Source organism: Microtus pennsylvanicus, chromosome 1, assembly GCF_037038515.1.
Source record: "Microtus pennsylvanicus isolate mMicPen1 chromosome 1, mMicPen1.hap1, whole genome shotgun sequence".
Classification (NCBI taxonomy): domain Eukaryota; kingdom Metazoa; phylum Chordata; class Mammalia; order Rodentia; family Cricetidae; genus Microtus; species Microtus pennsylvanicus.
Window position 1 is genome coordinate 66,584,539 of NC_134579.1, and position 22,546 is coordinate 66,607,084.

General features: G+C 39.4%; 1 protein-coding gene across 3 annotated transcripts in view; it reads left to right on the forward strand.

Moving 5' to 3' along the window:
* The window catches only part of Fgf12 (fibroblast growth factor 12), a 536,407-nt gene that overhangs the window by 491,008 nt on the left and 22,853 nt on the right, over positions 1–22,546 (forward strand). For all 3 annotated transcript variants that reach the window (XM_075967620.1, XM_075967626.1, XM_075967614.1), the window contains one exon: positions 21,867–22,065. In XM_075967620.1, coding sequence (XP_075823735.1) covers positions 21,867–22,065 — 199 coding nt within the window. The remainder of the gene's footprint in view (positions 1–21,866; positions 22,066–22,546) is intronic.

Here is a 22,546-nt window from a genome sequence, read left to right on the forward strand (position 1 = left end):
CGGGCCTTCCCACTGATAAGCCTAATCAATAGTTTAGTTTTTTTTATTTTGATTGGCTCATTAAATGGTCATTAAATCACCATCCATTTCTGTTTTTCACTAAGAGAAAATTTAGAGATCGAGGCATTCAGGTCTAATCCCCATTTTGTGAATGGAATTTTGGAACAAATAAGACAATATTTTTTATCAGAAGTTTTCATATAGTTTGTCAGAGCGGCCGATCATGGTGCACACACAGACGCTGAAGGGATGCCCAGCACTACCTGTGCAAGGAGGACCACGAATAAGGTGACAGCAACAACGTTGGCCATAATTGTCTAACTTCCTGGGGAGTCCTTCGCCGTGTTTATGTATTTCTCTGTATCCTCTGTTTCTTCCCTCAAGGTTGTTTTGGAAAATACTTTAGATTGACAGAAAACTTGGAAGAGAGAGTTTCCAGCTTTTCCTCGCTCAGACACATGGGCAACCGTTTCTATCATCCCGATCCCCTGCCAGGAGTGGCGTGTTGGCCAGGGCTGATGTCCCTGTGTTGTTTCGTTGTCACTTAAGCTCACAGCTGACTGTAGAGTTGGCCTTTGCTGCTGTACAGTCTTTGGACACATGTATGATGTCTTTTATCCATTTTTAAATACTCACTCCTGTATTTACATTGCCCTAAAGTATCCTGTTCTCTATTATGTCTTCTGCATAGATGACTCTCACCAATCTCTTTATTGCCTTCATGTTTTTCTATAGCTACTTATGAAAATATTTCTGCATGTTATGTCAAAGTAGCTACTGATACTAGAAACACCAATTGGAAAGATGTTTCCGGGGGGGGGGGGGGGACCTGGGTATCATGAATAGTAGTCTTGTATAATTAAACAATTTATATTACTGCTTTTCTCAATTCACTCTGAAAAGTGAACAAAGTTAATGCATGTTCATTGGAAGAGGTCATCTTTTTACTGGAATTTTGGGGATCAGAGCTTGTGACCTGGCCACCCAACAAGCTGGGCTCACCCACCCATCCTCAATATGCCAGTTGAAGTGGAAAAAAGTCATGGTGAAAGCAGAGAAAGAGACTTACTTAGTGTGATCACGTTGGGAAGAGTAGCATAGTGCAAAGACTCTGTCCTCTGGTCTTTGGGGTTTAGACATGAAGCTTAGATTTAAACAGACAACAGAGGTAGTCAGACCTTAGCAGTCCTAGGTAAGTCCTGGCCCATCATTGCTGTGGCCCATTTCTATTGCCATCTCTGACAAATTGCCTGAGCTATATGAAATATCTTTCTAAGAGACAAGCTCCCCAGAATCCAGCCTTTTTCTCCCACAGCAGGAGGTTCCTGAGGAAAATCCAGTTTTTTCAATGTATTGACTCAGAGCTAAATGAGAGGCACAGTGATCTCTTTAGAATCTTCGTTCCTGCTGGGATGTTGAAAGCGTTTTCTGGTAACATGTAATATGAAAGTTGGAGAGAGGAAAACTGGAAAATAAGAAGGTTAAAGTGGGGAAGAGCAGGAAGGTTGGGAGAGATGAATCTTCGGGAACAAGGGTTTACCAAAACTGTGTATGAAAAGGCCAAATGGCACCTACTATTTTGCAAGTTAGTTTTAAAAATAATTTTAAAAGCACACATGAAAGGCACCCTGTAGAGGTAGATAATACAGATCCCAGACAGCATGATTATTAAACATACATCTTCTAGAATAAGACGAGCTGTTACCAAGGTTCTTGATAGCCATCAAAACTAGATGATAAGAACTTGTTGCTGAAGAAAACAGACATTTGTTGTAGGATCCAGTGCAGTCCAGGTGGAGTTGTGCTAGAAGCCTGCTCCTTCCTGGTTAGCTCTTGCACTGCTATACAGGCTGGAGAAGAAAATCACGCATGGTCTTGCCCAGCTGTGAGGCCTGTAGCTGCATGCCAACCTGCCTGTACCCATTGATACAGGAGTGGCATGACTGTTCATGGAGTAACCAACTGCTTTCTGATTGAATATCAGGTCTGCAACACAGGGCTGAAAATTAACACATTGATCAGTTTTCCTTTAAAATGTTTTTGATGGAAACATGGAAATTCTTGTAGCATAAAACTTTATTTCAGATTTGGCATGTAAAAGACATGTCAGTTTGCTTGTTACTGAAATATGTATTATTCATGTAACAGCTATAGAGCTCATACCCATTGTGTTTGAATCTGGAGAACTAAATAGATAATAATGGCCAGCCCTAGACAATGTAAGTTCAAAATGCTCTAAATTTTCATCTTTCTCAAGACTTCTTCTTAAAATCCTCTTTCCTTATTTTCACTGATTATGTGTGCCTTGGGGGTTTCTTTCTAAAATCTTCTCTCTTGTGTGTGCCTCAGGGGTTTCCATGGCTCTTCTTGTTTTTATCCACATTTCTCTATCACCTTCTGTCTTTTAGGTTTCTCTGACTCTTTCTTTCCTACCTTTCAAACACAAAAGGCTGTATCAAATCTTACTTGGTGTTCTCATGAACTACAACAGATCAAGTCATTTTGACAATGGAATTTGGTTTGCTGATCATCTTGGAGCTCCTTGAAGTTTGAGATCCCTGTGACTGCAGGACTAGCTTCCTCTGTAGCCTTTCTCCTAGGATTTCAGGTGGCCAGTTACTTGCTGGTTGCTCCTTCTCTGCATCTCTCCGTGCCTTTGTGTGCACTTGTCTCTGTGTGAGTTCCAGTTTTCTCTTTACAAACATATTGGTCAGAAGGGTGTAATATTCACTCTAACGACCTCGTGTTAGTATGCGAGCACTTCTTTCAATGCTCTGTTTCAAAACACAGTCATAATTTGAGGTACTAGGGTTCAGTTTCAACATAGGAATTTTTTACTGCCATGCATAATATTGTCCATTCTAGAGGGCAGAGGAGGAGACGCGTGTCAAAGTAACATTTTCAATATTCTGAGCTAAGTAAATGAATCTGATGCCTGAGTGATTATTGTTTGGGCCCTGCTAGTTTTTCTGTAATTTTGGAACAGAAAAGTATGCCTTTGTCACAGAAGAGACGGTCAGTTTCTATAGAGATGATCTAATTTGTGTTTTCATGCTTCCTGGGATACTTCTAAGTGTGGAAGGGAAGCAGAAGAGCAAACAGACAAAACAAGAACATCCGAGTCCTCTAGGACAGTTTCAGTAAGGCACAGGAATTCAGGAAATCCATACTCAGGAGCCATCTGTGGGGTGAAAGTGCTTATGTAGTCTCATTGTCTTTAACACATCATTGTCTTTAACACATCAGAGCCCTGGGTGAGCCTCTAGCCAGAGTTAGTACACCTGAGGACTGAGGGGAGGGGACAGTCAGAGAATGTCAACTAATTCTTAGGTATGAAGAAGGCGGATCCAACAGTGCCTGAACTTCTGACTTTTAACGAGAACTGAAAAATCGGATTTCTACATGAAACCTTATGAACTTGAAAATACTTCTAGGTGGAAATCAAACAGTGGGTTATCTCTGGGAGGTTACCAATTGTTCTTTTTAAAGCACGTTGCAACACATGACTTTATTTATCTTCTAACGCAGACTTTAAATGAGTGTGATGATTGAATTGCTGATGTGATAAAACGGTGCCTCATAGAAATCAGGAAACATGCTGGCCTTCACCCAACTAACAAATGGTGCAGGCAGACATAAAACCAATAAATCAAAGACATAAATCAAAGCCTTAGGTTTTCTTTTGCTTTGTTCTATGCCTCAGAAAATGTATTTTAATCCAGGTATTGTGTACCGTGCAATTACTTCTGATCGCTTAATATGGAAGCTTAGCTCTTAGTTGCCCATTGCAGTTTTTGAAAGAAAAATGAAAAGAAAGAGAATGAAAAATCATGGGCCTTAACTGCCTTTGGTGGTATCAACTGAAGCCCGTTGGAACCAAGTCACTACTACTCCACCTAGTGGCAGCATTATGGAATTGAAGGTTAAGTATGTCCTCAGGAAAACACAATTGAGAAGAAAACATGCACATGACTTCAGTCTTAATGCCATAGTAACCTTTGGAAAGGTCAGGACAACGCTCTCCTAAATGACAGGATAATGTGGAGTAAAGAACACAAAAGACCTGTGCCTAGAATTTCTTCCTCTGCACCCAAGCTCCCTCATTAGTGCCTTAAATTCTCAATTTCATTCACAGGATGCCATGATTATTAAGTTAAAACGTCATAAGCTTATTACTGGACAATAAACCAATCTGTTAGGTGGTTGAATAAGTCCATCTTTCACCTTCCTTGGGAAACTTCTAGCCCTCAACTCCTCAGAGCTGGCACCACAGTTGGAATTAGCAAGCGGCATGTTTACACTTCCCTACCCTCCCTGCAGCTGTCTCTCCGTTCTCTTCTCCTAGATCATGGCAATGCTACCTTTGTGGTTGCTTAGTTTGCACTGTTTTATTTTGTAATCCAAGCTAGCCTCAAACTCAGGATCTTCTTGCTCCCGTGCCTACCATCTGCTGCTCTTCAGCACCCGAATACCAACCCTGGGTGACTCACAACTGCTGATAAAAATTGACCAATCTTCTGTCCTTCTCCTTTCCCTATTCCCGTTCCTTTTTTCCTTCCTCCTTTTCTTTCCTCTTCCCTTGGTATTCACTAGCTATCTACTAAAGATTAAGCATTTCTCAAGCTCAGATACACCGTCCTCCTTATTCAGGATGGAAACCTCCAATCTTATGTTTCATAATGCCACAAACTGTTTTACCCCATGGGACACTTAGGTTTACATCGTGTAAAAAAGCCATCAGAACATGGATTGATTATTAAAGTACATTAGAACATGCATTAAAGTTCACTGAAATACTAGGTCAATTATATGACTGTGTCAGTGATTACCCTGGAACTATGTACAAAGTATACTACTTTGTCAATGTCACAGAAGCCCTTTTCTCATTCCTACTTTGGCTGACCTGTCTGTAGCCATTTTACATATAAAATATATTAAAGAGATACAGACCACAGGCAGATATATTGCTCATAGACTGATAGATTTATAAGAAATTAACAAATATACCATGTGCATTTTTACCTTTGCTCCAACACTGCTGACTATATGCAGCAGAAACTTGTGGAGTCTAACGTAATCTCTCATGCGCATGTCATTCTGCTCTCCCACACAGTAATTTTAAACACAGCTTTTCCACAGTTTGAATGCTGGAAATTTGCATGCTGATTCCAGTAGAGGAAATGGCCGGGCTCAGATCATCCTGAGCACGAGCCAAGTTGGTGAGATGCTGTAACACACTGCCCCTTGGCTTCACATCAGAACACTCGACTGAGGTTGACTTGGATGGTGAGGTCTTTCGATTTTACAAAGCGCTGGCCTCTGGTTAAAGAAAAAAAGATCTCTACATTCTTTCCACATTATCTCTCTTAAGCCAGACAGACACAAAGGTGAAAGAAAACTTAAAATATCAAACTGAAAACTATCCGAGAAGAGCAAAGGCTGTGACTAACACATGGGCCCATTTCTGGAGCAACCGAGTGCAAAAGTCAACTGCGTATCAAAGACTGAAGCCCAAACTGAATTTGGAGACAAGGAAAAGAATGTAAACTTAACAGAAGACGTGGTCCATATTAAACAAGGCTTGTCAAATGTTTCTCAAACCACCAATCTAACTTCTTATTCTATTTTTGTTGATTGCAAAAAGAAATTAGCACAGAAAATGGAACAATTGTTCCTCTCTCCTCTAAAGGAACATGTCACAGAAAGAAAAACAGAACAGATAGATTTTTAAAATTTTTATTATTTTTTAAATTTATTTATTTATTAAAGATTTCTGTCTCTTCCCCGCCACCTCCTTCCATTTCCCTCCCCCTCCCCCAATTAAGTCCCCCCCCCAGCCCGAAAAGCAATCAGGGTTCCGTGTCCTGTGGGAAGTCCAAGGAACCCCCACCTCCATCCAGGTCTAGTAAGTTGATCATCCAAACTGCCTAGGCTCCCACAAAGCCAGTGTGTGCAGTAGGATCAGAAACCCATTGCCATTGTTCTTGAGTTCTCAGTAGTCCTCATTGTCCGCTATGTTCAGAGAGTCCGGTTTTATCCCAGGCTTTTCCAGACCCAGGCCAGCTGGCCTTGGTGAGTTCCCAGTAGAACATCCCCATTGTCTCAGTGTGTGGGTGCACCCCTCGCGGTCCTGAGTTCCTTGTTCGTGCTCTCTCTCCTTCTGCTCCTGATTTGGACCTTGAGATTTCTGTCTGGTGCTCCAATGTGGGTCTCTGTCTCTGTCTCCTTTCATCGCCTGCTGAAGGTTAATATTCAGGAGGATGCCTATCCATTGCTGGTGGGAATGCAAACTTGTGCAACAACTTTGGAAAGCAGTGTGGCGGTTTATCAGGAAATTCGGGATCAACTTACCCCTGGACCCAGCAATACCACTCTTGGGAATATACCCAAGAGAGGCCTTATCATACAACAAAAGTATATGCTCTATGATGTTCATAGCAGCATTGTTTGTGATAGCCAGAACCTGGAAACAACCTAGATGCCCTTCAATGGAAGAATGGATGAAGAAAGTATGGAATATATACATATTAGAGTACTACTCAGCAGTAAAAAACAAGGGCTTCTTGAATTTTGCATGCAAATGGATGGAAATAGTAAACACTATCCTTAGTGAGGTAAGCCAGACCCAAAAAGAGGAACATGGGATGTACTCACTCATATTTGGTTTCTAGCCATAAACCAAGGACATTGAGCCTATAATTCGTGATCCTAGAGAAGCTAAATAAGGAGAACCCAAAGAAAAACATATAGGCCTCCTCCTGAATATTGTTATTTTTTCTTTAAATCAAAACCCAATTACATGGCTTCCCCCCTTTCCTTCCCTTCCTCCATCCCCTCCCTTGTCTTCTCTCTCTAACTCCTCCCACATTCCCCTCACAACCTCTTAAATCAATAGCTTCTCTATAATTATTGTTGTTGTGATATATGCATAAATACATAAATAAAACTTGCTTCATCTATTTTCATTGCTTGTGTGTATATGATTTTAGGACTAACCAGCTTGCATTGGATAAGCCAGTTTGGGGGCCCATCTCTGGGAGACACTAATTCTCCCTCTCTCAAGACTTGAAACAGTAGCAGGTTAACTCCGAAGGGGAATTGATAGTTTTTACATTTGTTGTAAGGCAGAAAGCTTATTCATGTATTTTGCCAGAATGACTGTCCTAGAGTGAATTTATTTTAAAAATTAAGTTGCTATTCTTGATACCAGTCTATTTGATATGTGCCAAACACCTGTATGAATAATTCATGTACATAAACTTTACTATCTATCAAATTACATTTTATGTCAGATTTTATGTAGGGTGTACAAAATGGTGTATTTTAGTATTGAGTGATTCACATACAGGTCTCTGTGTTCAGACTTGAAACATTAGTATTCTCATTACGTTCTCCAAGGCCCAAAGCATCATTCACATGCTGTGATTAATGTACATTAATATCTGTTCATAAAGTTAAAATATATTTATATCACTATGTAATTGGTTCTCAAGTCATAAGAGAAACAATCTTTCTTAAGGCTCCTGACATGAAGTCATTATCTTTTGTAAACTAACATAGAAAAAAATACTGATTCAAACATGGTATTTATCAAGGGGTACTATGGACCCCAAGAGAATGGTTGTTTTGTTCATATTGAAGTGGGTTTTTTTTGTTTAGAGTAAAGTTAATATACTTTCAAACAATAAGTTGCTACCTTTTAGATGTTGTGCATGTTTGTTCGTTGATGGCTAGATATAATTTTAAAGTCCAATGAAAAAAATACTTCAAGAATGAAAACACAAATAGTTGGGCTAAATTTTGAATTTTGTTTCTTAGCTCTGGAAGTCGTTCAATGGAAGCTTAGCTATGGATTCTTTTTGTATTTTGCTTGGTGAGCCATTACCTGGGCCTTGTTGTTAAACTGCTCTGGACATTTGGCACAGGCTGAGCTTGTCTACTCCACAGCCATATAGCAAGATGCTGTAAATTGAAACAAAGGTTCTGGTCTTGAACAAGTTGTGCTTAATGAGGTCCTCACTGCAAAACTACATGAAGTATTGAGTTTTTATAGTAAGAAAGACACAAATAGAGCTCTATGATGGGGTCCAAAGAGGAAAGGATGATCTTCAAGGTCAGAGATGCTGCACAGGGAGCTGAATATGAAGGAGGTCTGGGAAAACAGGTGAAACTGACATACTGGCTCAGTGGGCATGCTCCCCATGAAAGATCAGCAACAGCAAATGAAATACAAATATGCAAATTGTAACCAAATTGCCATGGGTAAAAGGTGAAAGGCCAATGTACATCTATCAGCTGCTTAGCAGTACTCTTAGGATAAAGAAAGAGGACATACATAAGCCATACATGTCTGAATCATTATTGGCATGAATCTGTAGGCAAACATTGTTTGTGTTCATGGGAAGAGAGAGAAACGTGCATGTTTGGAGGAGTGTGAAGGAGTGTGGCATCTTCCCACTGGTTTTCACAATGTTTCAGGAAGAGATTTGCAATGTCTAAGGAAGAGCTTTTCTAGAGAAAGCTACACTATAGGAGTGGTGAGAAGGTAGCTTAGTCACTAAAGTACTTGTTGTACAACCAGGGGACCCAAGTTCGGGCTGTCCTGGGCCCACATAAAGAGATGGGCATGCCTACATATACCTGTGATTGTAGCCCTGGGGAATCAGAGGCAGAAGAAGAAGCACCCAAACTAGCTTGCCATCTAACCTTGACAAATTTGTCAGTTCCAAGTTTGGTGAGAGATATTGTCTCCAAACTTAAGGTTGAGTGGTAGAAGAATTTGCCACGATCAATCTCTGACTTCCACATGTATGCACACACATGCACACATATGGGGGGGAGTGTCACATCAGGACAAATGAATAGAACTCAGAATGTGCATTTATTAGACTCTTAGGTAACAGTGAGACACAGGTTGAGCATACCCTTTGCTTTTATTCTGATTTCTCACTGCCCACAAGTGCCAATTCTACTCTGAAAATGATTTTTTTTAATCTATTGACCATCCCTAGTAAGATCATCCATCAAACCTGTTCTATCTTTACCTAATTTACATAAAATGATCACGCTTTGTTACATTTTTATCTTTTCATACTTCAGTTTGCTTTGTAGAATCATGCAAAGAGAATGTTGCTACCTACAATGAAAGTGACCAGAAATAAAGCGCTCATGGTTGCAGTAAATCAAAGCAACAACTGTTACACGAACCCAAGTACATTGGTCAAGAACATCTAATTAATCGGAAATAGACATAATAATAAGTTCAAGCCATTGCTAATCTGTGTAAAAGCAAAACTCAATGAAAGCCCCAAAGTGGCATGCTGGGGGTTAATGTTCTAGACTGCGCACTGGGCTCTGATTCCAACTCTTCAATTAGCCAATCCTGGGATCCCGATTGTCTCATTTCTCCTTTCCACTGTCCAGCCTTGCTTTCCTCAGCTCCAAATTTTAAGGATCCTTTTGCTCATCGTGAGGATAGCTCTAAGAACTTCCTTTGTATTGAGTATCTTTCATGAAATCAACAAATACGTTTGTGATTTCTTTGTCTTTACAATCGCATATCAAAATCACCAGAGAGGGAACTGCTATTCTCTAACCCTGAACTTCAGAGAAGAGCACAGAGTGAGCCAGGCTCCTTTCTCCCCGTTCCTTTTCGGTGGTAAATGTGTTTACTTTGAATTTTTGTTCAGAGGGCTCATCATCACAGCAAGACGTGCCACGGGAAAGAGCGCTAGCTTTGCAGTGCCATCAGAACTCTTTGTGTAGAGAGTCTGTTCAGGCTATTGCAGTGAAAGCGGCTGATGTGACAGTACACGCAGTCTTGACTGCGCCAGCTCAGAGAGCGTCTGTAAGGTGTACGTGTACAGTGAGTGCTCTTCGAGATATACTGTCAGGTCCAGATGTTAGCAGGCGTCCTTTGCTTTGCTTTTTTATAATCTTATTTTCCCTCCAAAGGATTTAACAAAAGGATCTATGGTGTCTGTTGTACGTGACAGTGACAGAAGCATTCTAGCCATCCTGCATCTCGGGTGCTCTATGCCATGTTCTTCTGGCCTCCACCTTCACGGCGGCAGCAACTTCCTGAATTCCTTCCTTATTGCCATCACTCACTTGAGGTTGCAGTCACTTACTGTATTTAGAACTATCGCGCGAGCATGCCAAGTTCTGGGGCTGGGTCTCAATGACAGCACGCATTTGAGGTGATCTGAAGGACATATCCCCATATTCTTGGGCATCTAACTAATTGTTCTTCAGTCGGTGACATGGTTTGGGTAGCTTTAGGAGGTACGGCTTCAGGCTGCAGGAACTATGTCTCTTGGAGCAAACTCTGCGCTTGGAGAACTGAATTCTCATTGTTTCTTCTCCCATACTTGGTTCTACAATTCTTCCTCATTATGATAGACACTGTGCTAATTAGGGTTTTCCACTGCTGTGAAAAGCCACCATGACCATAGCAACACTTATAAGGAAAACATTTAATTGAGGGAGCTCACTTACAGTTCCAGAGGTTCAGTCCATTATCATCATGGCGGGGAGCATGGCAGCATGCAGGCAGACATGGTGCTGGAGCAGTAGCTGAGAGTCCTTCATCTTTTAGGCAATAGGAAATCAACTGAGACACTGGATGATATTCTAAGCATAGGAAACCTTAAAGCCTGCCCACACAGTGGCACACTTCCTCCCACAAGTGGACTATACCCACTCTAACAAAGGCACACCTCCAAATAGTGCCACTCCCTATGAGATTATAGGGCCCAATTACATTCAAACTATCCCATTCCACTCTCTGGCTTCCATAATCTTATAACAATATCATAATGCCAAACTCATTTAGTCCAACCTCAAACGTCCCCATAGTCTATCACAGTCTCAAGAATGTCTTAAAGTCTAAAGTTCAAAGTCTCTTTATGCAATCTCTTAGCTGTAATCACCTGTAAAAATCGAAGGAAGCATAGCAAGGAAATACTGTGTAGTAATATGGGCGGCGGGGCTGCGTCCCCAACACCCCAGCCGCCTGCACGACTAGCTTTACCCGAAATAATTACACGGACACTGTATTCTTTTAAACACTGCTTGGCTCATTTCTACCTAGCCTCTTCTAGGCTAACTCTCGCACCTGGACTAGCCCATTTCTTATCATCTGTATAGCACTGGTCTTACCGGGAAGATTCTAGCCTAAGTCCATCCTGGGTCGGAGCTTCATAGCGTGCATCTTCCCTGGAGCGGGGAGCATGGCGTCTATCTGAGGCGTCTGCTCCAGAGAGGAGAGCTGTCGAGTCTGAGCTCACTTCCTCTTCCTCCCAGCGTTTTATTCTGTCTACTCCTCCCGCCTATCTTCTAACCAATGAAATGGGCCAAGGCAGTTCCTTTATTAGCCAATGACCTTCCTCCATCAATACTGGACCAAAGCAAGACCAAAAACCAGCTAAGAAACCTTCAGACAATACATCTCCTTTTCTGATGTCAAACCACTCTAAAGATATCAACTCCTTTCAGCTTTGTTCACTGCAACCCACGTCTTTCTCTTGGGCTAATTCGACTCTGTTTGCAGCTTTCCCAGGCTGACTCCCATCTCACTGGAACTGTAAGTTCAAAATAGACCCTCCTTTCTACTAGTCGCCTTGGTCACAGTGTTTTTGTCATAGCAACAGAAAAATAACTAATAAAGTAGGTATGTGCCATACCTCTGGTGAAGTATTACTTTGAATCTAAAGACTTTTGCTCAGTTACCACAGGTGAAATGCCATTGTATTTTTGAAATTCAAAATTTGAAATAAACTCAGATATTTTTGGAGGCAGATCATGGGGTCCACTGAAAACGAAGAGCAATTTAAATCATGGAAAGTCTAATGAATGAAATAATCAAAATTCAAATAAGAGCATATATTATTGAGGATTCTCTAGAGTCATGGTACTTATGGAATGAATCTCTCCTTATTTATATAGGGAATGTTTTAAAATGACTTACAGGCTGCGGTCTAACTGATCCAACAATTGTCAACTAGAATGGAAAGTCTAGAAATCAGGTAGTTGCTCCGTCCCACAAGGTTGGGTATCTCAGCTGGTCTTCTGGATATGTTGGAATCTCACAGAAGTAGGCTCTCATGGATGTTCTAGCAAGGGTGAGGGTTTGAAGAACAAACCTTTCCTTCTTCCATTGTCGTTAGATAGGCTTCCATCAAAAGGTGTCACCCAGATTAAAGCTTCTTACCTCAAGATGCAGATCACAGCAGTGCCTCCACTTCTGAATTATAGTTCATCTCAGATGTAGTCATGTTGACAACCAGCACTAGCCATCCAGAAAAGTATTTGTTTAAAATATATATTCCTTGTACTAAAGTCTAATTTTTCTGATAAAGATTGATTCTTCTTCTTCTTCCATTTATCTAGCTTATTTTGTGGCACTCACTTAATGGTATAATGGGACCTTCTTTCAAGAATTTGGGTTTTTTAATTTTATTTTGGCCTCTTGGAGTTGTTTTGTTTTTATTTTCATGCAATCTTGCCATGTGCCTTTCTACCCAGGTTGGCATTGACCTCTCAGCAATCCTCCTCTCTCAGCTTGGGGAGCGCTGGGATTCTCTGATGATTTTCACAAGACAGTGTCATTTCTTTACATGGAGTCAGATAATTGTTTGGGACACTCTTAACTACTACCTCTTAGATTTTATTGGGAGGTTGGGGAAGTAAGTTTCTACCCTAGCATCCATGTCTTAGGTCTTAGTAAATGCATTCCATCACAGGAGTTTCTAGGTTATATCTGGCTAGAACATTAATGGCATTTGGCTCCTGATTTTTTTCCCATTCATTTGGTATTTGAAGTAGCTCTACACACTTTTATACAATACTTACATATTTAGAAAAGTAATCTGTTTCTCTTAGCTTTTCTCTAATCATATTAATCCCTTCTCACGAAGCAGGCATTATCTGTGGGCATCCTTCAGTAGATTTTTCAAAGTACAATAGCAGTAACTATTAATTTGGGTTTACGTACACATATTTGACATACTTAACAAAATGCTCAAATATATGCTTATACTATGAATATGTATGTATTCAATACAAACAGTGGCATTTTGAAGTACATGTACATTTTCATATAGCTTTTCTTAATGTCTTGGAGGTCTTTCAAGAATAGAGCAACATACTCAGCTTTGTTCACATCAAGAACTCAGCTTCATTTACATCAAGCATCCTATGTAGAAAAACACCGATACTACTCAATCACTGCCACTTTGAAAAGCGTAGTTTTCAGTAGTTAGACACTTCCAGCGTCTTTACTGTGGATATAAACTCTTCAGCACATTCTATTTTGCACATGTTTTTACGTGTGCACTTGTAGAAGTGGGTCAAAGTGTATGCTGCAATGTGCGAATGTAACTTCTATTTATTTCCGGCATCCTCTTTAGTGACATGCAAATATTTTGGTGTTCTTTCTTTGCCCAGTCTCTGTTAGTGGTACATTTCCTCTCAACCCCTTGTGGAAATAATTTTGATGACAGTGAAATGTAAGATGATAGATCCTCTCATCCACTGAGCTCCTTCCTCTTCCCAGATTTACCTCTCTTAGGCTTAGAGGCTTGTTGCTGGTGGATAACCAAGTGTCCTTAGGATAGGACGCTTCTGCAGGAGGTGGCAAGAAATGGCATGCCATTGGCATTCTCTGTGCACTCTGCAGACAGATGGTCACAGCAAAGCTTGTATAAGGTAATCTTAGTCAGACCTTTGCACTTTAAGGCATTATCAGGACAGTGTTTGATTCCCCAAGGAAATGAATTGTCTGCTTATGCCGGCCCCTTTCCCATCTGTGGCATCGGTTAGCACCTAAAACTTGTAATGAGGGTAAAGAGCATGATATAACAGGTGGAATAAGCCTAGCACACTTGTCTTTTCATATATAATATTGGCAGCTTTAAGTGGAGGTGAGGTTTAGCTCTCACTGTCAGATGTTGGAATTGAGTTTTGGAGAAGTCGAGAAACATGATCAAGGTACAATAATGGGATTTTAAACACTTGTGCCTAACTTCCTCCAGAGTTGCAGTTCCAACGCCCCTGGTAGCATTATTTCATGTTCTATGCATTTACTTTGCTGTCTCATCAGACACTGCAAAGAAGAGTTAACAAGGAATTAGAGGTATCCACTCTCAGTAATTTTCCAGTTTAAAAAAAGTCTCAAAAATGTATAGACAATGGTTCTCATATTTGTATTTATTGTGTAAATTATAATATTAGACTTTAGTCAAAGATACCACAGGATGAGAGTTGCTCCTCATTTGAAGTAATGCAATTTAGCATTTTCTTTGCTTTTTGGCAAATGGGAAGCAATAATTCTCTTAGTTGATTTAACATCATCATATTAGACAACACAGTTAGAACAGTGGCTGCCATCATAATAAGGTTCTCCAGTCCTGTGCATCAAAAAGCCTTGAGCGAAGTGAGCAGACCTCTGGTTTCAGAGCCAGACATTTAAAGCGCTGTGGAAGAAACCCGATCTGGAATTGTTAGGTACAAACCAAGTTTGCAAGAATTACCAGTGTTTGCTTTCTCTTTCTTTCTTTTTACATGTTCTAGTAACAATACTTCATAGCAAACAGCTAAGACAGTTTCCTTTGCTAAAAGAGTTTGAAGAAGATAAGGCCGGGGCACAATGGGGCCTGGTCCTGATTCTATCTTCTTTGTAGGCTGAGCCAGTATTATAGCTTGAGACTAAGAGGTTGCGACCAGCATGAGTTATAGGTTTAAAAAAAGTTATTTGATCAGAAAAGTAAAAAAGAAAATAAAAACTAGAAGAACAAGAAACAAAACAACAACAACAAAATCTTGACGAACCTTTAACAGAAGGAAAAGTTTAAATAGCATAAAATGATCATTCCTACTCAAAGAACCACACAGCTTATTTTCTCTAGTTAAATTTTTCCTCATAATATTTTAATAGTATAGAAACATTTCTTGAGTAGGTTAGAACTATTTTGAAATGATATTTTATATAAATTGTTTTACATCCAAGAAACTAATTTTGGTATGAATAATAAGGCTACAGGAGGTGAAGACACAAGACACGCTTGCGATTGATTAATTTGGCCAACAGCTATATTTTGCACTGAGGGAAATGAGCACCCAAGAAGACAAACGGCCTCGCTCTTCACACAACTTAGAAATGCACAGCAGAGTGAGTCAGGCCCCAGGACGTCTCTTCACCACCAAATGCGTTCCCTTGGAGCGAGTCGTTTTTATTTCCAGACTTACTGAGATACGGGGGAGCGTAACAATCACAGTGCCCCCTTCCTAAAGCTTTAAAAGGTCACTTTTCAATGACCTTGGGCAATTTTATGAAAAAGAAATATCAAGATAGAGGTTAGAAAGCAGGTTGAGAAGGTGCTTCCGTCCTCTTCCTGAGGCCATGGCGTGTTGACAAGGAAGGTCTCCCCAAGGTAGTAACTAGGGTGGTAAGAAGGGAAGGCAGTCAGGAATGAGGGGAAATGGGATGCGCCACTTGTGTTTGAGCAACAGCAAGGACACCAGAGGCTGGAGGGCAAGGATTGTGCCTTCACCAACTTCATATCCATCTCGTGGTCATGCCAGCCAAAGAAGAGGAAGGATGGGTGAGCAGAATAGTGCCCTGTTACCATGTCACCTACACAGGGCTATGTACATCACAGACTCTTACCCAGGTACAAGAGTGGGCACATTACAGTTCAAACAAGGGGAAGCAGGCAAGGTTGTGATGAGAATGGGCTGTGGCTTCGATAGAGATCCTCCTTAGCATATACTTAGCTTCCTTGACTACCACTGCGAAAAAATTTGGCTTTGACTAAAAAATCAAATTAATTCACTTTCAAAAATTTTAATGCAATTTCACACAATAACAAAGTACAAAAATATTGTAAATTATCATATTATTCAATGAAAGGAAAATGATTTCAAATAATTGCTTGGTTTTGTAATCAAAAGACAGGTGTTATATAATTTAATCTTTGTGACCCTTTGTGTCTGTAGGAATTGTTTTTTAAATTTTTTAAATTTCATTTTACATTCCAATCATAGTTCTCCCTTCCACCCCTCCTCCTGCTCCCTTTCACCTACCCTTCAGCCCACCCCTGCATCCCCTCTTCCTAATGTGTAGACAGAGACTGCTTGTTCTTTCCTGGCTTTCCAGACCACAAAATAATCACACAAAAACTATATTATTTCAATACTGTTTGGCCAATAGCTTAAGCATATTTTTGGCTTACTCTTATATCTTAAATTAACCCATTTCTATTAATCTGTGGTTTGCCACATGGCAGTGGCTTACCAAGTAAGTTCCACCTGGCATCTGTCTCTGGTGGCTCCATGGCTTCTCACTGATTCTGCCTACTCTCTGTATATATTTTTATTAGACTGGCTATATTCGGTTAAGCTATTGGCTGAAATGAGCTTCTTTATTCATTAACCAGTAAAAGCAACATGTATACAGAAGTGGCTTTCAAATATTAGATTTTTGTTATGAATCAAATTTACCTGTAGCCTATAGGTTTTACTGACATTAAAGTGGTATAAATCTTCTGTCAGTAAAATTAGAACGAAAATCTTCATTTTGAAAGGAGACTTTAGGAAGTAATATTTTTGTAGCATTTTAATATGAAAATTGTTTTTCTCATTTGTAGATAAGAGAAAATTTAAGTCAAAATTAAATAACATTTAAGACAACACAACCAACTCTGTTCGGTTGTCACTTCTTTATTGTTACATATTATCATTACTTTGTTTCCCTGTTGTATAATTCTTGTTATTTATTTCAACAAGAATAAAATGACTGCCAAATGTGTTGAGATTTGTAAAATGTGACAAGGAGCAGTTTCCCATGAACCAAAGCGTAGTGGATGTATGGGAGGAGGACAAAACATACAACGCCTTAAATATTGCAAAAAATATAATAATGCTTTGAGAAAATGAAGGCGTGAAAGTTCAACATCACCTAATGTTACTGTAAATATCATCTTTCATGGGTATCTAGGATAGAGAGGGCAAGAGAATGTCATCATCATTGTTCAGGTAGGAAGTACAGTGTGCCCGGGAACTAGCATTTGTTGAGAGCTATGTTAGTGTAGTCAACTATGAAAAACATACAGCATGTTTGTCATATTTTCACTAGGATCTATGAATTTCCATCTCCTTATTCTTCATGATATTTGCATCTTCCAAGAAAATACAGTTAAATGAAGCTAGGAACTGTCTGTATTGCCACAGTTAAAGCCTGGTCAAAAGGAAATCATTTTCAACTACAGACTAGGAAGACAGAGACCATGTGTATCCGAAAGCTAAATGGAGAAAAGAAAGTCAGGAATAAATCTGACATGAGAGTAAATCCAAGTACAGCCTTCACTTTGAAGGTGTGACTCTGGAATTCTGCAGGGTTAGACGAACCAGGTGGGATGGGATACTGGGTGAGCTTCAAGGACGTGGGGAAGGATTTGGCTTTCATTCATCGTCGGGACTGAGCTGGGTGGGTGTTCTGAACTGTTAAGAACAAGGCTAGGCTGGAGACATGTTCAGAAGGTGAAAAGGAGCTTGCCACAGGCTTGGATAGTACTAGAACCAAAGCACGGAAACCTCTGATAAATATTTGTATCTGAACACTTTCAACCTATTCATATTCTACTGAAGTAATGCATATTCTAATGGATGAATAATTTTTTAAAAGTAAGTGACTGGGTTGTATCATAAGCATTGCCCTCTTCTACGTACGTGATGTACTTATGGGGAGGTTCTGCTTCATCAAAACATGTTTCTATAAACCTTATTGAAATTCTGCATTAAGGTAAGAGCTCAAGATCACAAACATAAAAATTCACAAATTGCAATTTGAATTTTCAAGAGGGAAAACTCTTCCTTCTTATACTGCCCATGGCTCTGTTTTCTCTGTTTTCAGTATTGGTCAAGGTATTCTAGGGTTTGTCATCTTTGACTCCCAGAGTGTCTTCACTGCACACCAGATGAACTACCGACAGTCATTTAACGATCTTAGAATCCATCTGAATGTATGTGATTTTCTAGATCTTGGCCAAAGGCTTTTAAATGACTGTGCACTTCGTGTCAAGTATGCTTGTGCATGCCTTTCTGAACGATAGGCAAGACACAAATGCGTGACAAAAGCACAGAATCTAATAGCTTGTTGTAAGAAAAAATAGCAATCATCCTGTCACATGAATAACGCTAACACGGTGCTGCATACATTCTGAAAGTTCATAACGTGTGTCCACCTGTATCAACTCTTTCTCTTGGCGTGCCTCTTTTTTCATTTGAAAAAAAAGGAAATTCAGGTTTTAGCCACTGACTCGAAGTCTCATAATGAAATATGTATGGTAGTAGAAGCACAGTCTTTATTGGTAGGTACTCCAAGTCCAGGATTTTTATTTTTTATTATGCAAAAAGAGTATAGTAGAAAATATAGTGTGAATTCACAAATGCCCAACTTTATGTTGAAACTGAAGCAGCAGTTGTATAGTAGAGGTTATACTGCAAGTCATTGCCCATGCAGATTCGGTGCCCTAAGGTTTCTCTCTGGAGTCTCAAAACCCATTAACATCTAGAGATAACACTATGTTTATTTAGTATTGAGGTAGATCAAGACACAAAAGCATTGAAATTACTCAGTCATCTTGGGCTTGTGTGTGTATATATACTCATGTGAGTGCACCTGCATGCATGTGCATATGTGTGCAGAGGTCAGAGAGGTTAATGATGGGTTTCTTCCAAATATATCTCCATATTATACTTCAAGACAGCAAATCTCACCGAACCTGGGACTCATTGTTTCAGCTGGACTAGCTTGCCAGTAAGTCTCACAGATCTGTCTGTCTCTGCTGACCCAGACAGACCCAATGTTTTCATTTGGGTTCTGTGGAATCTATTATAGTTTCTCATGCTTGGTAAACATTTTACCTACGAAATGTTCTCTCCAAACCCCCAGTATACTTTTAAAATAATAGCAAATTTAAACTTTTTCTAAATCTTTCAACTTAGTTCCAAACCAGAACTTGAGTTCTTATAGACTGACAATATTGACAATATTGGAAGGTAGCAGGACAAATAAGAGGTGGGGCATAGTGGTAATTCCTTAAGTCAACTAAGAATGTGGTCTTAGGAGGCACTGGGGAATCCATGTCTGTCTCTGACTTCCTATTTTGTGAAATGATTTCTTTTACCCCATCGTTCTCCCTTATATCATCTATCTAGAACCCTTTTAGCCTCTAAAACTACCAGCTCAAATAAGCTATTTTTCTTTTAATATTAAGTTGCATCAGGAAGTTCATCAGTTTTGAAAAACAGACCAATACTGGCCTGGTGATGCAGTTCAGAGCAGTGCACTTGCCGCGCATACACAAGGCCTGGGTTCAGTGCCAGCATGAAAACCTGAAAAGACTGATGATGGTACTTTTTGCTAAATGAATCTGTACTTCTTTAATATCTATATTTGGCAACGATTTGACTCTTTCTTGGTAATATGGACATGGTGACATAAAGAGAATACGTTGTTAAGACCAGTGCTGCCAGGCAAGAACATGCAATAGTTTTCTCCTCTCCCCTCATCTTCTCCAGCCAATTTGTTTCTATGATTTTTTATTAAATATAATATACACACAATAAAATTTACACTTAAAGACTCTCAGTAGATTTTTGTATTTCTACAAAGGTACGCAAATATCAGAACTATTTAATTCGGACTCATTTCCATTTCTTCAGGGAAGAGTCATTCTCTGTTTTATTCCAACTCCGTGGTAGCACTTGACATCCATTATTTTCCATCTCTGAGATGGTTTTCTCATTATACGCAATATTACAAACCCTGTTGTAATGTTTCATTTAAATGGAATCAAATAACATGTAGCATTTGCACCATGTAGCCTAATGGTTTTGTGTTTCGCTTAGCATAATGTTTTGAGGCTCATTTATGTTTTCAAATGAATCAGTATCCCATTACTCCTCCCAATGAATAGCAATACATTATACAGCTATGCCACATTTTGTTGATCTACTCAACAGCTGATAGATAATTAAGTTGTTTCTGTAATCAATACTACTATCAACGTGTATGTATACATTTTCTTATATTCATGTTTTCACATCCTAGAGGTTCATGGCTAGTAGTAAGATGATTGAATCCTTGCTAACTGTATTTTTATTCGTTTGGGAAAATGTCAGGCCACTTCCTTTTCTATTACTCCACTTTGTGATCCTATCAGCAATCTGTGAGAGCTACAAATATTTTTCACAATCTTATCCTTATCAACGCTTTTAACTGGGCAGTTTCTATCAGCCTCACATTAATATCTTATAGTCATTTATTTCCAAGATAATCAGTATAGTATTCTTAAATTGAAGAGTACTACAAGAACTGTCATTTTCAGTTTTAATATAAATGGTGTTAATGTGCTGTTACTATTATTATTGCATTTCCATTCTCAGTCCCATCCTTCGTTCAGTAATATGAAACTCATTTCAAATCACAGGCGTACTTTTGGTGGCATCTTTAGCGCTCTCCACGGTCACTAGCCTCCTAGTTGTTGTTTATCTCTTTCTAAACGAAGGCAGGACTATCATCTATAAAGACATGGTTCCTGACAGCTTTATTTCTATGCAGCCATTGTTTGTGCAGTTCTCTGCGTAAATGCATCAATTTGTGAGGCTTCACATAGCAAACTTTGCAGTGTGCAGTGACAAAGACTCATTATGGCAGGCATGGCTGGCATGGGAAGGGGGTTTACTTGCTTTTAGCTGGGTAGCATCCTATCACATTTGTCTTTTGCTTATCTCAGAAGAAGAGGCAATTCATCTTTAGAAAGATACATTTCATTCATTGGTATATTAAGGCATTATTTTATTGTATTGATTATAAAATTGTATTATGCATCATTAGAAACAGAAGTGTTGAGTCTGAGAGGCAAGTCTGAGATTGTAACACAATTAAAAGGGCTGGAGAGATGGCTCAGCTATTAAAGGCTAGGCTTACAACCAAAAATAACACAATTAAGAGGAAATTCTGATATTGGTTTGCAATTTTATTTTTATGCATCTTTTAACTAACTCTTTAGCATTTTGATTTTCTCACTTAGGAGATGAGGCTGAAGTAGATGTTCTTACTGTTTCTTCCTGGAATAGCAGTATCATTCTAGATTTCACAGAGGACTCCTCAAGAGGAGTATTTTCTCCTACTGCTTGATGATTGGTTTTTTGAGACAGAGTTTCTTTGTAGCTTTGGAGCCTGTCCTGGAACTAGCTCTTGTAGACCATGCTGGCCTCAAACTAACATTTTTATTATTAAGTATGCATTTGAAATGAATTAAAGGTAAAGCTACAGACATTAAATGAATTAAAGGGGAAGCTACAGGCATCAAAGCAAAGTAGCAGCATACTGATAAGTGTAGGGGCAAGTGTTTTGCCGAGTCTTAGATTTTTGTGCATATCACACATTTGCTTCAAAAGCATCTGGTGTCTCTGTGTTGTGTGTGGTTGCATTTTGATTTTGATTAGGGATAAGTTCTACCAGTTTAACTCCATGCTAACAGCCACGCAAATGAGGACTGGTCAAAAACTTTGATTTATGAACATTTGACTTGCTAAGATTTTAGACCTATCCAGGGTTTTAGCCTCCAATAAGTGTGACCATATCTAAGCAGCTGTTTTCTCTGGACTAGAAGTTGGTCATCAAAAGAATCTTGAGTTTGGATTTCATATAGTGACTCCTTATAGGAGCACTAACTAAAATCTTGTCCAGCTTCCTGTGCCTTGTTTTGAACACTGGGGATATGTTTAAGACTGGCTGGATGCAGCCATTGCTGATTCGTTGCTAATTCCTTTCTCTTTCGCTGTGCTTGTTTCTGCAGGATGTTTTTACCCCGGAATGCAAATTTAAGGAGTCTGTGTTTGAAAACTACTATGTGATCTATTCCTCAACCCTGTATCGCCAGCAGGAATCAGGACGTGCATGGTTTCTAGGACTCAATAAAGAAGGTCAAATCATGAAGGGGAACAGAGTGAAGAAAACCAAGCCCTCATCTCATTTTGTACCAAAACCTATTGAAGGTATGAAAGCAGCTTCTTTCCTTCCTTTCACCCTGAGCTATGTGTTGGAGTTGGTGCTTCTTGTCCTCTGTTCTGTAGGCTCTGCCTAAAGGAAAATGATGGAGCAAAGATTCAAGAAATATAATAGGAACTTTCCTAGCAAAGAGGAAAACAGAGACCAGAGAACTCTTGTAAATATGTGATACTTAGAAAAAATGTACTTGAATCTGGAAGCTAGAAAATTTCTGAATATAGAAAATGTATGTCCATTACCATTTGGAATGTAATTTCCTTCTTTGTTGAACACTATGCAATCATTTGGGATACCTATGAAAAATGCTAATACTATTATTATAGAGTTTATTTCTTCTAAGGAATTTTATAAACATGTGTGATACTGATCTCTTCGTCCCTATGAGAAAATATAATAACATTGTGGATCAGTTTTCTTCATATATGTAAGGAACAATAATGTGCTACTTTATTTGATCTGCAGAATTTC